Below are 14,669 nucleotides of genomic sequence, written 5' to 3' on the forward strand. Positions count from 1 at the left end.
CAAGATTATGTCTTGGTAGTGTCAGCAGGCATCCTGTCGATCGTCAGCACTGTGAACATCACTGCCTGCTTGCAAATATCATCTTCATATTTGGGATTCTCATAGAAACTTTTCCCCCTGTCACGCTAGCATCTAACAATTTTTTACTTAACTGCATAGTTTCTTTAGAAACTGCCATAGAGATTAAAAACACATGGGTAGCAGAGCAATGCTGAAAGCCAGAAGATCATGTTAAGAGTTGGTAAATGCACTTTTCAAACCTAGTACCATAAGAAAATTCTTTATCATTCTGGGGTGTGTTTTTTCTAGCATGTTTGCAAAAGTGTATCCACGAGGCTGAGTAATGCATTCTTGTTGTTAAAAATGTTCAATTACTAAAATAACTGTTGCAAATTGGAAGATCATAAATGTGGCATAATTGAATGCAAAATGCATAATTACTTGCAAGATTCGATGATTTTCCTTGTTAGTTGTAGAAGTACTGTATTTTCTGACTGAAATTATTATTGCAATTTTTTTCCAGGCGACTGGCTGGCAATGACCTTTCTTTTATCCATCCAAAGGCCTTGTCTGGGTTGAAAGAACTCAAAGTTCTGTAAGTAATTGGGTTTTAGAACTTCATAGCTAGCTGTATGCTTTCTTAGTGCACAGCCAGCCTGTTTACTGGTAGGCTGGAGGAAATTTTTTTTGTGCCCACCCCCCTGCTCCCATTACAGCTCTCCTAACTTTTTTTTTTTTTTGCAAAGCCTGCACTAAGTGGTGATGAGCAGGGGTGAACTTGACTGAAATGTAATTACTGCATTTAATTAGAACACTTACTTGCTTCTGAAGTATATCTTGTACCAGAACAATCCTAAGAAGTAAAATCCTAAAAAAGGACATGTAAAGCTTTTTGTTGTTCACTCCCTCAGCTTACTCCATCAGGTGCGCTGACATTATCAGGTAGTACCAGTACTTAACGGAGATTTAAAACACTATTTGACTTTTGAATTGTCCCCTATCGGTGACAGAAATAATTTCTATAGTTTGATGCTTCTTTAGGTGAAAATCACTTACTATTAGGAAAAAAAGTTTTAATTAAAAAAAATGCAAATTTTGTGCCCAGTTTCCCATATCCCATTTTCCTTTGAGAGAATATTTCTTTCAACTGGTTTTCCATAGCTAAGGATAAAAAGAGCTTTCTGTTGTTTGGGGTTTTAAAAACCTGTATCCAGAAATTGTAGCATTTATTCTGATGTAAATAGTTCCAATTGCTAGTAGGGTAATATATAGTTAATTAAACATGTATTTTACAATATAGTGGAAAATGACCCTGATGTTGTAAAGAAAGAAGCATAAACAGACAGTGTAAGGAGGGTACAGGATAGGAAACTGCCCATCTGCAATACTACTTAATATGATATTTTGTAAATTGAATGCAGAGTGTCAAGACTGTTGAAGGTATGTTCCATTGAGATGCTCAATGCTGAAGGTGCCTGAAATTCTAGCAGTTCGTGAAAAATTTGGGACTTGGATATTGATGAACAGTGAACTTGTCCGCTTGAATTTTACCCCAGTATGCACCAAAATCTAACAAGGTTTTATGAAGTGTGAGAGATCTCAGTTATTTACATCCTCTTTGTAAAAGAACTCATCATGCAATATGTTGTCCCATAGAGACGTTCTTAAAAAAACCCTAGTATAACTTCATTCAGCTTGGCTCTAGCTTCATTCTATGTCTTTTTAATGTTGTGCCCAGAGGTGCTTTGTTGTGAACACACTTTGTAAATTAGATTGTTAATGCATTGTGTATTGATGCGGCTTTGAGAAAAATTAGAGGTTTGTGTATTTTGTAGCATGTGTAGGACGATTTCACAAGAAAATAATAAAATATCATTCACTGTAACAAAGTTGTACTAGTTTTAAGTTGTTCAACCTCTTCAGTGAGTTCCCAGGGGAATTTCAGTGTATTATGTCAGAGGCTTGTTCTCTGCAAATGAATGCAGTTAACTAATGGGTTGTAAATAAAACTGTAGTCAACTATTTTCTTGTTTCATCATTGCCTTTGGGTATCTGGTCTCAATAATTCTACATGCTTTTATGTACACTAGAAATCTGTGAAACCATAACAGGACCATAGGCTCTTCTGTCACCTCTACTGTTGATAAAGATTATTGTCAAATGCTGCTTTACTGACACAGTGGATTTTTACAGAACCCTACAGAACAATCAGCTGAAGACTGTACCTAATGAGGCCATCCGAGGATTAAGCGGTTTACAGTCCTTGTAAGTTTTCTTATTTTGCTTTTCTTCTTGTATTGTTCTCCAAGTTCCACTTTAAGTCACATTGTACACATTTGCTTCATTCTGTAGAGTATTGAAGTATAATCATGTACGCGTAATAACGTACCTGGACTTTATGATGTTGCAATTTCAACTGGAACAAAGTTTCCCAAGTAAAGTTTCTAGGGAATTTTATTTGTTGTCTTTGGTGGGGTGACCCAAATCCAAGGTCTTTCAAAACCCAAATGCCGGTACAAGATTGCTGTATAAATGCAGTGGTAGTGGAGTTTAAACATTTATCATCCTTCTTGCATGTCCTAAGGTGTTTAAGCAATTTTAAAATGTTGTGCAAAAATGAATCATGCCTGAGTCTTTTGTATCCGGAGGAGGAAAAATGGTTTCTGGGAAGGAGTATTGCTTGAGACGTGCATAGTATTGGTTTTACTGGAAGGTGTTGAAATCACACAGACAGTTATGAACACCTCAGCCATTATTGCTAGTTGCTCATAAGATATTTCGTATGTGCTTATACTATCTCATGGCTTATTATGTTTTATAAAGCATCTTAATCAGACCTTAATAGTTAGTTACAGCTCTCTAGGTGGTAGATGCTTATCACTGTAATGAGGAGGTGGAGGGGGGAAGGGCTTCAAAATTTTTCCTCCTTTCTGCTTACCTACATAGAGTGAGAGGGCATATTGTCTATTTCCTCTGTGCCAAAATCCAGGTTTCTGGCCTAAGATCCTGTTTCTTTCAGTGTTGCATCAGATTATGGAATAGTTTTGCAAAAAAATAATTAGTTTTGCAAAAGAGCTTTGCAAACTATTGTGCAACTTTTGCAAAGGTGCTTTCTGCGTTCCCTAAACTTGGATCTTGGCCACTACCTTCTCAGTTGCTTGGGTATTCCCGCCTTTTCCATCTGAGGAAAGCCCAGTAAGCACCATGGGGCAGAATAAGGTTGGCTGCAGAGGATCACGCTGGGGAGCCGGGAGCCTGCACAGCGCAGGGACGTGCCACCTCCCAGCACAGCCCCAGAGCTGCTCCCGCTGGGCTGCTTACCAGTAAGGATCTCCTCCCTGTGCCGGTGAGCATGGGGAGCACACAGCTCGTAGCAGGAGAGAGCAGCGAGGTTTGGGGCCACGAGTTGGCACAGACTCTTCCAGGTTTCTGGACCCAAGAGTAGGACAGATGCAGGTTTCCATTTGCAGCCATTTTGCAAATTCAGTGTCCACATTTCCCTCGTGTTTTAGTGTGTGTGTGTAGAAGAGAGAATACCTTGGTCTGAGGGCCACAGTCTGCTTTGTGCAAATACTGTGTAATAAAAATCCTTCAAATTACATGATGTGAATAACCCTTTAGTAATTATTTAAAAAACCAAAACAAAACTCCTTCCTGGCTTCCAGCATTTCTGTGATGCCAAAAAAAGAAACTACTTTAGTACTACTTTAGTAAATACCTTTGTTGTCTGCAAATCATCCATTTCATTTTCAATGAACGTGCTTTTTCCTGTACTTATTTACAGTAATGTTTGTTCTCTAATTAAAGCTTAAAATATTAAATCTCCAGTTGCTGGTTTGATGATAATTTTATGTGCAAAAAGGGAAGGGACAAAATTAAGGGAAAAATAATGAAGGCATAAATTAAGCCAGCATCTCCCTTTTTTTTAAAGTAATATATTTTTAATATGAATGGAAAGAAGGTGATGTTAGAGCCATTTTAAAAAAGCAGACATTTTAGTTGTTGGAAAAAAATCATGAAATGACTATGTAATTTTGTATGAGGTAACCAGTATAATCAGTTGACATCAATTCATAGAATCTTTTAGTTTGGAAAAGACCTTTAAGATCATTGAGTCCAACCGTTAACCTAGCACTGCCAAGTCCACCACTAAACCATGTCCCTGAGCACAGCATCACATCATTGTAAATAAAATGTAATAGTAACAGTTTAAAATGTGATGACCTTTACCTTTCTGGGAGCTTCAGTGTTCATAGGCAAATGATAAACTGTATCGATTTTAGGAAGGTGAAAAGGGAGGAAATTGGGTTAATAAACAGAAAGCGACATGTTACTTCTTTTTCTGAGAAAAACCAAATTGAGATTACAGAATACCTGTTAGAAATACGGTGGGCAAAGCCAGCCTGGAAGTCCATCACTGTCAGAAGCTCAGAAAGGCTTTTTTTTTACTTCCACTGATGTGGTTGTCCCCTTGACATTCTGGAGAAGGATATCTGTCTGCATTGCAAGATCACCATTGTTTGTTAGAATTGGCAGCAATTTGAGAATAAATTGGTTTTTGAGACAAATGTAGTGAGAAATGTAAAGCATTTTCCCTATGCAATTAGTTTATTTCACCAGAAGTTGTTTCTATCATTTTAACAAATTTCAGGAAAACATTTAGTTTATTGCATCACTCATAAAATTACAGTGTAATTATGCATATCCCCTACTAATTTAGGGAACACCTTCTGGCAAAGGAATGTAGGACTGGTCCTCTGAATTTTGTGTGGGAGCATGGAAATGTAAGTGTCAGCATGCTGCTTTATTAATATAAAAAATAAAAGGGGGGGGAAAAAGGAAAAAAAATATTCCCCCCTCCAAAGGAATTTGTGTCAAAAATGGATGTAAAGCTCCTGAGCTGCTGTGACCTTCTAAAACAAATAACTCGTTGCAGAATATATGTTAGAAAACCTGCGTCTACCTTTTTAATATATAATCTCCATCCAAAACCTGCAAGTTTAAACATCACTTAACTGACTCTCTTTTGGCAGTTTCCCAGTTTGCTCTGAAGTAGGCTTTAGGGGGATTTTTTTCTTGGTGAGGACACAAATTACTTGCTCGTAAAACTTTATAGTATATTGATAATCATTTGGTTTGGAACTCCTGTAGAACTATCCAATTTCTCTCTTAATGTGCTCCAATTTCTAGCTGTGTAGGAAGACAGTTCCCACACTGTATGTATTAACAAGCCCAGTAAACATACCTGAGTGGAAATAAAGAAGACGGTTACAGGAGCTTCATGATCTCTAACGTTTATATTATAGCTGGCAAGTAGCCAACCTGGTTCAGAATACTAAATGACAGCTCTATTTTCTGTTTACATTGGATATTTTCCCAGCTCTGGCCTCCAAAAGAGAGTTAGAGTCGAGTCCTTATTTATGGAGGTGAAACTTAGCAAAATGAATTACTGAGTGGTAACTCTCTGTCTAGCACCCCAGAAAAGTTTATCTGGCAAGATACACTAGTCTCACAGTGCAAGAGCCGTGATACCTGGCACTGTGGGACTGCACTACTGAGACAGAAGGCAGTAGTTGCCCAGCTTGTGCCTGCGGCTTTTGGTAGCAGGAAAACCTGACAAATAAGGAGCTTCACAAATGTAAACAATAATCGTGATGCATTTAAATTACCGCAAAGCATCAGCAGTGTATTTTTGCTATCGCAAGGTAATGAAGTGGCGTACTTTGTCCTTCAGCTCTGGCAGTGGTGTCGTTGAGGTTTATTGGTGACCCAAGGGTCACCCGGAGAGCCAGAGGCAGTGAAGTGGTGCGCTGCTCCCGCAGCGTGTGCGGAGCCTGAAAGGACCAGGAAGCCATTTCAGAGGATTGTTTCTTTAAGTGCCTTTCCATATTTGACTGCAGTGGCTTTTTTTGGTAACACTGCTTATTCTGAGCTTTGACCCACAATGTGGGGATAGTAAATGGTTCTTTAAACTACAGCAACTTCTAGGGTTGCTCTAAGTCTCCCCAGAAACCCATCTACATATGAATTTTAAGTCATAGCACAGAATATTTTAGTGTAATCCTCAGTGTGTGACGAATACTGGAACTATGTTATTTAAACAAAGACTTTCAGATGCTTTGGAAATGAGAACTGTGTTCCATTTAAACTCAAGAAAAACCTAATTGTTGATAATTTTAGTGGACGTTTGCCATCAAATCCAGGAGACATTTGTGATAGCTTGTCAATAGCTGCTAACATATTGGGAGATGATTTATTCTAATTGTAGTTCAGGAACCAGCAAGTTACTGTCCCTGCACATGTGCACACATGCCCACATGCAGGGAATATTAGAGTGTTCTGCAGCGATAGTTCAAAGCACTGCAGCTACACTGTTACGCCAGATTCCCAGATTGTAGGTATTGGGATCGTTCCAATGTGGTACTTGACTGTGATAGCTCCTGCCTTTCTCTTTGTGTGGGTGTTCACCTGAGCTGCAGGGTAAGTGTATTCATGCATGTGGTCAGCAGTAATTTTCTGCAGTACCCGGTAGCAGTTCTGGCTCCCTGGCCCGGTTTGCCGGCAGCCTCCGCTGCAGGATCATAACCAGTTTTGCAGTCTGGTTTCCTACCTCAGAATGCTGGAGCAGGCTTGAGGCAGGGTGAGGCAGGAGGAGTGAATGTGCTGAACTGGGATGTGATCATATTTTCTGGGAGAGGGAATCAGCTTGGCCCAAGCAGGAGAGACTGGGGTCCTAGTGTGGGATTGAAAGAAATAAGAGAAGGATCTTGCTTTGCAGGGTAAAGATGTATGGTAGAAGGGTGTGGACAGAGGATGGAGGCATACTTCAGTCAGTTAGGACACATTTAAAATATATCTGCTACAGCCTTGCATTTCTGGCTTTTTCTTATTTTAGGAAGGATTTCTGATACAGATCGAGTTACATCTGTGTTTATAAAAAAACCAAAACCCAAATCAAATCTAGAAATGTTCTGCTGGTACCATAATGAAACCATACGGCTTTAAGCAGTGGTTTGTGTTGGTGACAATTTTAGTAATGTAAACCGTAAATGCAAATGTTGAAAGGTGTTAGAAGGGAAGATCCCTGAATTTGAAGAGGACAATGCAAACAGTGTCTTGTATCAAAAAATACACAGTTCAGTTATAATTCTGCTACTTTTTTCTTAAAGAGTGTTTTATGGCTTCTGCTGACAATTTTGTGATTCTGGTTTACAGTTTTGAAGGACAGGGGTATCTGTAAGGATAGTCTTGTCTGGGAGGCTGTGGAAGGTATTCATTAACGGCAGTGACTAGATGAAGTTGAGAAGCATTGCATAGTCTTACATGTAATATGCACCTTTAACAGTGGCAGGTGGTTTTTCAACTAACTAACTTTTAATGGGTTGTCTTCAGAGGTTTTTTAGTTCCCTGCTTTGCTGTTATTGAAGGGTTAAAGGGGATCAGCCCTCAAGTGAGTCTGTGTTAAGCTATACAATTAAACTATCAGCACCAGAATGAGAAGGGAAGAAATTCGTGTGCATTTTCTTTTTAACCTGCAGAACCAATACAAACTTAAATATGCTGAATATGCTTTTCTCCCTTTCATTTTTTTAGAGTAAAGAATGTATAAGAGCTCTCCTGAGCATGTTTGATTGTGCTGAAAAATCTTTAAATATGCAGCAGTTTAAATATACTGCTTCGTGAACCTTACAAACTTGCTGAATGACAAGAGTCCCATTTTTCTGTGCCATGTTCACCTTTAGAAGCTGTTCTGATTTTTCTTGAAAATGAGGTGTGGGTATTTGTTGTGAGCTTTAGGAATCTTTGGGATTTTTGTAGCCTTTTTTTTTTTTTTAACTGTCTGGACTTGCTTAAGGAATTGCTAATGTGTGAATTAAAATCAGGAAATTATTTAGAAATGGCATGATGAGAAACTTGAGTGAGATGGTGGAAGTTACACAGCATGTAGGTAAAGATTAGCTGTTTATGGGTAATTTGCAGCAAACTTTGTATGATCTCTGACTGGTACCATCTTAAACGTTTAAATGGAAGAAATAAATGTGCTGGCACATCAGTAGAGGTGGCTGAAATAGCTTTGGCATGTATCATTAGTTTCTGAGAGCTGCTGTAAATTTGTCTTCAAATAAAACAATTACTGATGTTCTCAACACGTAAGGTACAGAGAGCTGCTGCTTGATACAGTGAGCAAACGCGCTGAGTATTTTAAAGTACCTCTGTTAACATGGTGGGTTTATTGCCTTGCATTGTAGCAGAATTTCCTAGGTACCAGGCTTATCAGTACTCAACTTCAAAACCTAAAAATCTACTCCAGTGTTATTTGAGTGATTTCTTTGTGGTTTTTGAAGGAGCACTTTAAAGAGCAAAGTTCTTTAACAATTGCCATTGAGCAGAAGTGGTTTAACACAGGAGTTGGGAGTGATTTTCCTTTTATTAACATCAACATTAAACTCCTGCTATTAGTATAAGGCTGTTAAAATTTCCCAGTCACTGACGCCTGGAAGGCCGAGTGTGGCTGGGATAGTAGCTGCAAACAAGTCTGCGATGGCCTCCTCTTCCCAGGCAAATAGTGTTAACAAAATGTGTGGCAGTACATTCACAATGAGTATTATGACTAAGATGACATTTATGAGATGTCTGACATCTGCATCAGTCCAGAGGGACTGGGCAGCTGGAGGAGATGTGGGAGTGTGGCCCTGGAGGCCCACGGCCACTGCCCACGAGGGATGCAGGCTGTGGGATGCCTGCCCTAGGCAGTGCTGCTGGCCAGCCCAAGCGGGGCCCTGAGGCTCCATTCCTCGATGGTAACCTGGCCTTTTAGCCTTTTTAGCCCTGTCAGTAGGCGCTGTGCCCCGTAACAGTGCTGCCTTGCCCGCTGCACTGGCAAGTACCTGCTTTCGTGCAAGCGTCTGGCACGGCAATTCCTGCTGCGGGTTGGAGTGGTGCAGGGCTGCCTCCGAGACCAGGGGAGGATGGGGCTTGGCTGGCTTCTGGGGCATCCCGAGGAAACACTGAGGAGATTTGGTGATTTTATTTTATTTTCTTTTCCTTAAGCTCCCAATGCTCCAGAAATGAATAAGTTTATCTGTATTTTTTCATGCCTTTTTTTTTTTTCTCCTCCCCCCCCACTCTAATGTATCAAAAAAGCTGAATGCCATGCCGTGCCACCTCCCAGATATCTGCTCTCCATACAGTAGCATACTCCTGGCAAGCATAGCCTAAGATCTGAAGTGAAAAGTTTAATGAAAATTTCAAATATACTGGAGTCGGAATTTTTGTGTGTGTGTGTGTTTATATTACTGTGTAAATAATAAAATGTGTATGTATGTTTTTTTGAGACTTTGGAACTTCTATTTGTTTTAATTGAGGTAGGAGTTCATATTAGTTTTACAGTTTCCTTAAAGCTGAGTTAAGACCTTTAAGTTGCTATGTTCTTTCCTTGTTTTAACAATATGTCGAATAGTGACATAAGAGCTGCTGAATATGTAGGTTTCTATCATCCTCCTGCTCTTCTTGTGGAGGTGGAGTTTGTGTGAGGAGGGAACCTGACAGGTAATAAAACTGAAGATGACAGCTCTGCAAGTGAACTCTGAATTTATAGACTAAAATGTAAAGGTCTCTCACAAGCCAATGCCTATAGGGAAGCTGGAACTGGAATAGCTTCTGAAAGATTAAGGAATTTAAGTACATGCTGCAAGCTCTAATTTAAAGAACATAGTCTTATCTTTAACACTTTAATGGAATAGGACAGTCTTTAAAAGTTCAGTCCAAGTGAAAAATATTACTTGTACTTTGCTAGTTATTGGAGCTAGTGAATACTCCCTTATCCCATCTTAAAGAAAAGGTGTGGTCCTTAGTTGTAATATTTTGTGGAAGTTGTCAAATATTTAGGTTTGCTTTTCAGTTGTTTCATAAAGTACTCCATTATGTGCATTTCACACTAAATAGAAGCATTTCAGCTGTGTTTTGTGCATTGAACATAATGTGGATAAGCTTTGACTGTTTGGAAGAGGGAATAAAAGAAAAGAAACAATAACTGTGGCACATCAGGTTTACACTAAGAGGCCTGAAGGAACACAAAATATTGTGGATGAGAGAAATGGCTGAATTGGTTAAAAACAAGTCTTGAGGTAGACAACTAATAACAGAAATCCAGCACCAATAAATATTTTTTGTGTAATTGTAACGATACCCCTTTTGGTTCTTTTGATGCTGGGCTTGTTGCAATAACATCTGTAAATCACAGGTTTTCCCTTTAAAACTGTAACTGCAGGTCAATGAATACTCTGAGTAAACCATCCATTTTCAACTATTTTATTGATGTATCTGTTGGCCTCTGGGAAAACCTTGGGCTAGCACAGTGATCTTCAGACTCGGAGATCGGGAAGCCACTATGTAAATGGGGAGTGAGAGACACACAAATAATCACAGCAAGATGTCCTGTGTTTCTGCTTGACTTGGGCTTTATAATTTGGCATCACTAATTTCTTTCAGCTCTATTCAGACACTGCATTTGTTAAGATGATGCCAAATATTTGCAAAGAAGTGACAGAGAGCCAGAAAAGTGCCCTTTCTCCTTTCTCCTTCCAAACCTCCCTGCTCACTGGCAGCGGTGGGTGGTGGTCTTCTTCCCCCTCCTCCGTTTCACTGCTGTGGGCAGAAGATGAACACAGCAGACTGGATGGCTGTGGAGAGCCATCAGTTTAAGATGCAGAGTTACTTGGGTACTCGATTTGCTCGCGCTGGGGGACAGAGGTCTTGGCAAAGCAAGGGGTCCCTCATCTTCTCCACGACCCTCTTTGTTTTCCCTGGCTGAGAGTTTGACTCTGTCATTGCACGTGTCCATCCTTCCTCTGGCCATCTTCTGCTTTAGCAGTGGGAGAGGAGGAGCACGGCTTGCAGCTTCATTGTATGTTTTTGTTTTCCAAAGTCTGCTACAGTAAATGGAATTTAGCACAGAACACAGTGAAAGTACAAACATAGGCATAGACAAGTAGTCATAAGGACTGAAGCCTGCCTCTTGAGTGTGCTGCTTCTCAAAAAAAAAACCAAACCCCAACCGAAAACCAACCTCCAAAAAACAACACAAAACGAGGGGGGAGGGGCAGGGAGAAATTAGTTGGAGAAGACTCGGATATGTTTATTCCACTGGAAAATAATTCTTTTGATCTTCAGGGAGGTGTGTGAATTTAGGAGAGAGAAGAAAGACAGGTAATTTCTAGTTTTGTTTTTTTTTTTCTGAAGCAGAGCCGCAGGCTTTTTTCCTCTTCCCACCCCCCCATTTTTTTCTTTATTATCATCAGACATTTAATTTCTCTGCAACATTCCAGTCTCAGTGCAGCCTGAAAGCATTCAAACAGAATAACGTACACACCTGTCAGACCATGGGGCAAATGATAAGGGGATGCCAGTATATGAACCATAGGAATTAGCTCTTTGATGTATAGCTTTAGAGCTAATGGCACCTCACTCATCTTAGGAGAGAGCCTTTGACTGCAGACAGTTTTGTAAGTTCCCACTTGTATTGGTGTATTTGTTGCTTAATTTGGTGTATTTTTTGACTTATTATTGCGTGGAAATTCAGCTGCTGTTTTTTTTCTAATAATTTGAAATATGTAAAGCATGTACATCACAACACCACCACTCTCTTACGGAAATAGATTAAGTGCATTAATTCTTGATCAAGCTTACCTTCTCCCTTTGGATTCAGGCACATCCTTTAAAGGCTGGGGTCCAGAAGCACTTTCGCTACAATTTAAGTTGCTGTGACTGTGCCCAGGGACAAATGCAGTGCAGTCACTTGGTCTGCTCTGCCAGCCCAGGGAGGGATGGGATGAATGGCTGGATGTGATGGCTTCTTAAACTAACTCGGCTAGACTTTCAAGAGCATGTCTGATCATGGCTTTAGAAACACAGTGAATGCTTAATATAACTTAAAACCTGTGCTGATTTGTATTGTAATGAACATGGATGCTAATGGAGGAGAGTATATGTGTGTTGTCTCCCTGGAGAGCAGCGTACATACCGTGAGTGGTACACCAGTTCTTTCAAAGCAGTTACGCAAGGTGTTTTCTTCCACATATGCAGCAAAGTCACCGCGGTTTAGCTGTGTGTTGACCTAGAGAAGACAGCCTCTAGGTCAGAGGACAGTCAAACATTGCCTGTTGCTCTCAGCCATACACTGGCTCAGATTGGTTACAGTCCTTTTTTTTCATCTCATGGGCAATCACTGCTGACCTTTCCTCTCATCCTCTTATGAAGAATAGCACTTTATTAATGTTTTGCTTCTTCCTGGGTCATGCCTTGCTGCTGCTCATTCCTGGGGCTTCCATCTGTGTAAATCCAAGCTTAAGCTTTTAGAATGGGTGGTTTTTCTCTTTTTGTCCTTGACACATCTGGTTACATGGTGTAGCCTAGACAAACCTGAACCGGTCCCTGTCTGTGTCTTTTGCCTGCCCTGGTTGCCAGTGATGCTATCCAAGTAACTACGCTGCTAGTGCAGGAAGATTGGCTCAGAGCACATTGCATGAGGAAAAAGCACATGTCATTTTGTCTGAGAGTTTCTGTTGTCGCTGCCAAAGCTGTCAGACAGCGGGTTGTGGTATCAGGTTTGTCAGTTGTCACGGATCAGGATTCTGGATGAGACTCTGACAGTAACACCTGCACCTCCCATCATGAGGGATTCACATCTGGAGCCGGAGCTGAGGATGTGCATTTTAGCCTAGGTTTCCAGATATGGAGTGCTTTCTTTTGATGCTTTGAAACCTGAAGAAGTGGCGAAACCCTGTAGCTTAGGTGAGCCAGTAACTGTAGCAGAATTAATTGTTGCACGTGGTTTGACTTTCTGTATGAAAGATTGGTTAAGTTGCTTTCCATGTGTGTCACTACCACTAATATTTGCAGTCGGAGTTCATTTGGGGAAAAAATGTGATGGCAAATCCAATAATGTACAATAGTCAACAGTGCTAATGTGCTATTTTACATTTTGTTGTGGAGGATGTTAGAAGGGATCAGGTGCAAGAGTGAAAGAAACTTACTCGTTTTAGTTGATATAATGTTTTATTTGTCAGGATAATTCATATCTCTGTTCAAGAACCTCTTCTAATAATCTTGTTCTCTAAAGTAGTCTCTTCAGGTGTATAGCAGTACCACAAAACAAAGCGTATAACTGTATACGATACTATTGATAATGTAGCTATAGGGATAATCAGTTCAAATGAGTAAATGCCTCTGCAACCTTTGATACGCTGTCAAGCTCCCATTTTGAAGACTTGTTTCTGTATTAGCAGCTGGGGGTTTTGTGGCGGGAAGATGTTTGTAGAATTACCAATTCACTTTATTAACATGATTATAAGCATAGGAATTTGTTAAAATTTTTTATTAAAAAGGTCTGAGAAGAAGTTTTTTGTGAAGTTTTGTTTTATGGACTCTTCATTTGCCTTGAAAGAGTGTTCGTGCATCATTCAGTAAACCTCCAAACTTTCCAATATTAAATTATTTCAGTAAAGCATATTTAAACTTAAAAAATAAATCAGAAGTAATAGGACTTTGATATTTTTACTTACCTGTAGTTTGAGTTTACTATGTGAGTTCTTTCTGTGTTAACGTAGGCGTTTAGATGCTAACCATATTACCGCCATACCAGAAGACAGTTTTGAGGGTCTGGTGCAGTTGCGTCACCTTTGGTTGGATGACAACAGTTTGACGGAAGTTCCCATCTATCCGCTCAGCAATCTGCCCTCTCTGCAGGCATTAACGCTGGCTCTCAACAAAATAACGCACATTCCTGACTATGCATTTACAAACCTTTCAAGTCTTGTTGTTCTGTGAGTATTTGTAATTGTATTTCATAGGTCACTTTGATTCTCTCCTCAGTTACTGTTTTGATTAAACTAGGATGGCACTGAAAATGGTATTTTGCTATGTTTCAGCTCACTTGTTTAGTAACAGCCTATACCACCAACACGAGATGATACCATGTGTACTAGACAACCTACTGAAGGTTTGCTAAAGACTTTCTCCTAATCAGAAAGTCAAATGGGCTATGGGTATATAGTGACGTATATTTTCCTGACGTCTCATTTTACTAATGAATATTTCAAACCAGTGGTTGTCAGAGAAAGCTTTCAGAAATATTAAAAGAAGACAGTAATATCTGCCACAGACCTGTTTCTGTGTAGTCTTAAATATCTCCAAGGATGAATATGAAAAATTAGTTTGAGTTACATGTTTAAGTCATATTTTTGTCATGCTTCTGGATAGTGAGTAAAGGTTTAAAGTAGGCTGTCTTGACTGCAGACAATCTATTCTGTTCCCATATGAGGATGAAATATTTTTGTCTAGAAGTTAAAGATATTCTTATGCATAATCCACCCCATGCAATGTTTTTTCTAAACAGTTGAACTGTCTTGATTTCATGGAAATACCTGCTAGTTTGTTAACTTATGTGAAATCATTCACTTGTTTTCATACTTGTTTTGTTTTTGCTTTTTAGACATCTTCATAATAATAAAATAAAAACTATAGGAAAACACTGTTTTGATGGGTTAGACAACCTTGAAACCTTGTAAGTATGCTTCTTAAAGTAATTTGTTATTCAGCGTTTGTCTCATTCTGAGATTAATGGAGGTTACTTTACTGTTATGGTGAAAATTTTACAAACCAGGCATGTA

At 39.5% G+C, this 14,669-nt stretch overlaps 1 protein-coding gene across 1 annotated transcript in view; it reads left to right on the forward strand.

The window, feature by feature from the left end:
* Positions 1 to 14,669, forward strand: part of LGR4 (leucine rich repeat containing G protein-coupled receptor 4) — an 82,533-nt gene that overhangs the window by 50,465 nt on the left and 17,399 nt on the right. The window contains exons 3-6 of the mRNA XM_074841956.1: positions 524 to 595; positions 2,194 to 2,265; positions 13,608 to 13,823; positions 14,492 to 14,563. Coding sequence (XP_074698057.1) covers positions 524 to 595; positions 2,194 to 2,265; positions 13,608 to 13,823; positions 14,492 to 14,563 — 432 coding nt within the window. The remainder of the gene's footprint in view (positions 1 to 523; positions 596 to 2,193; positions 2,266 to 13,607; positions 13,824 to 14,491; positions 14,564 to 14,669) is intronic.

This window comes from Strix aluco, chromosome 16 (genome assembly GCF_031877795.1).
Source record: "Strix aluco isolate bStrAlu1 chromosome 16, bStrAlu1.hap1, whole genome shotgun sequence".
In the NCBI taxonomy this organism is placed as follows: domain Eukaryota; kingdom Metazoa; phylum Chordata; class Aves; order Strigiformes; family Strigidae; genus Strix; species Strix aluco.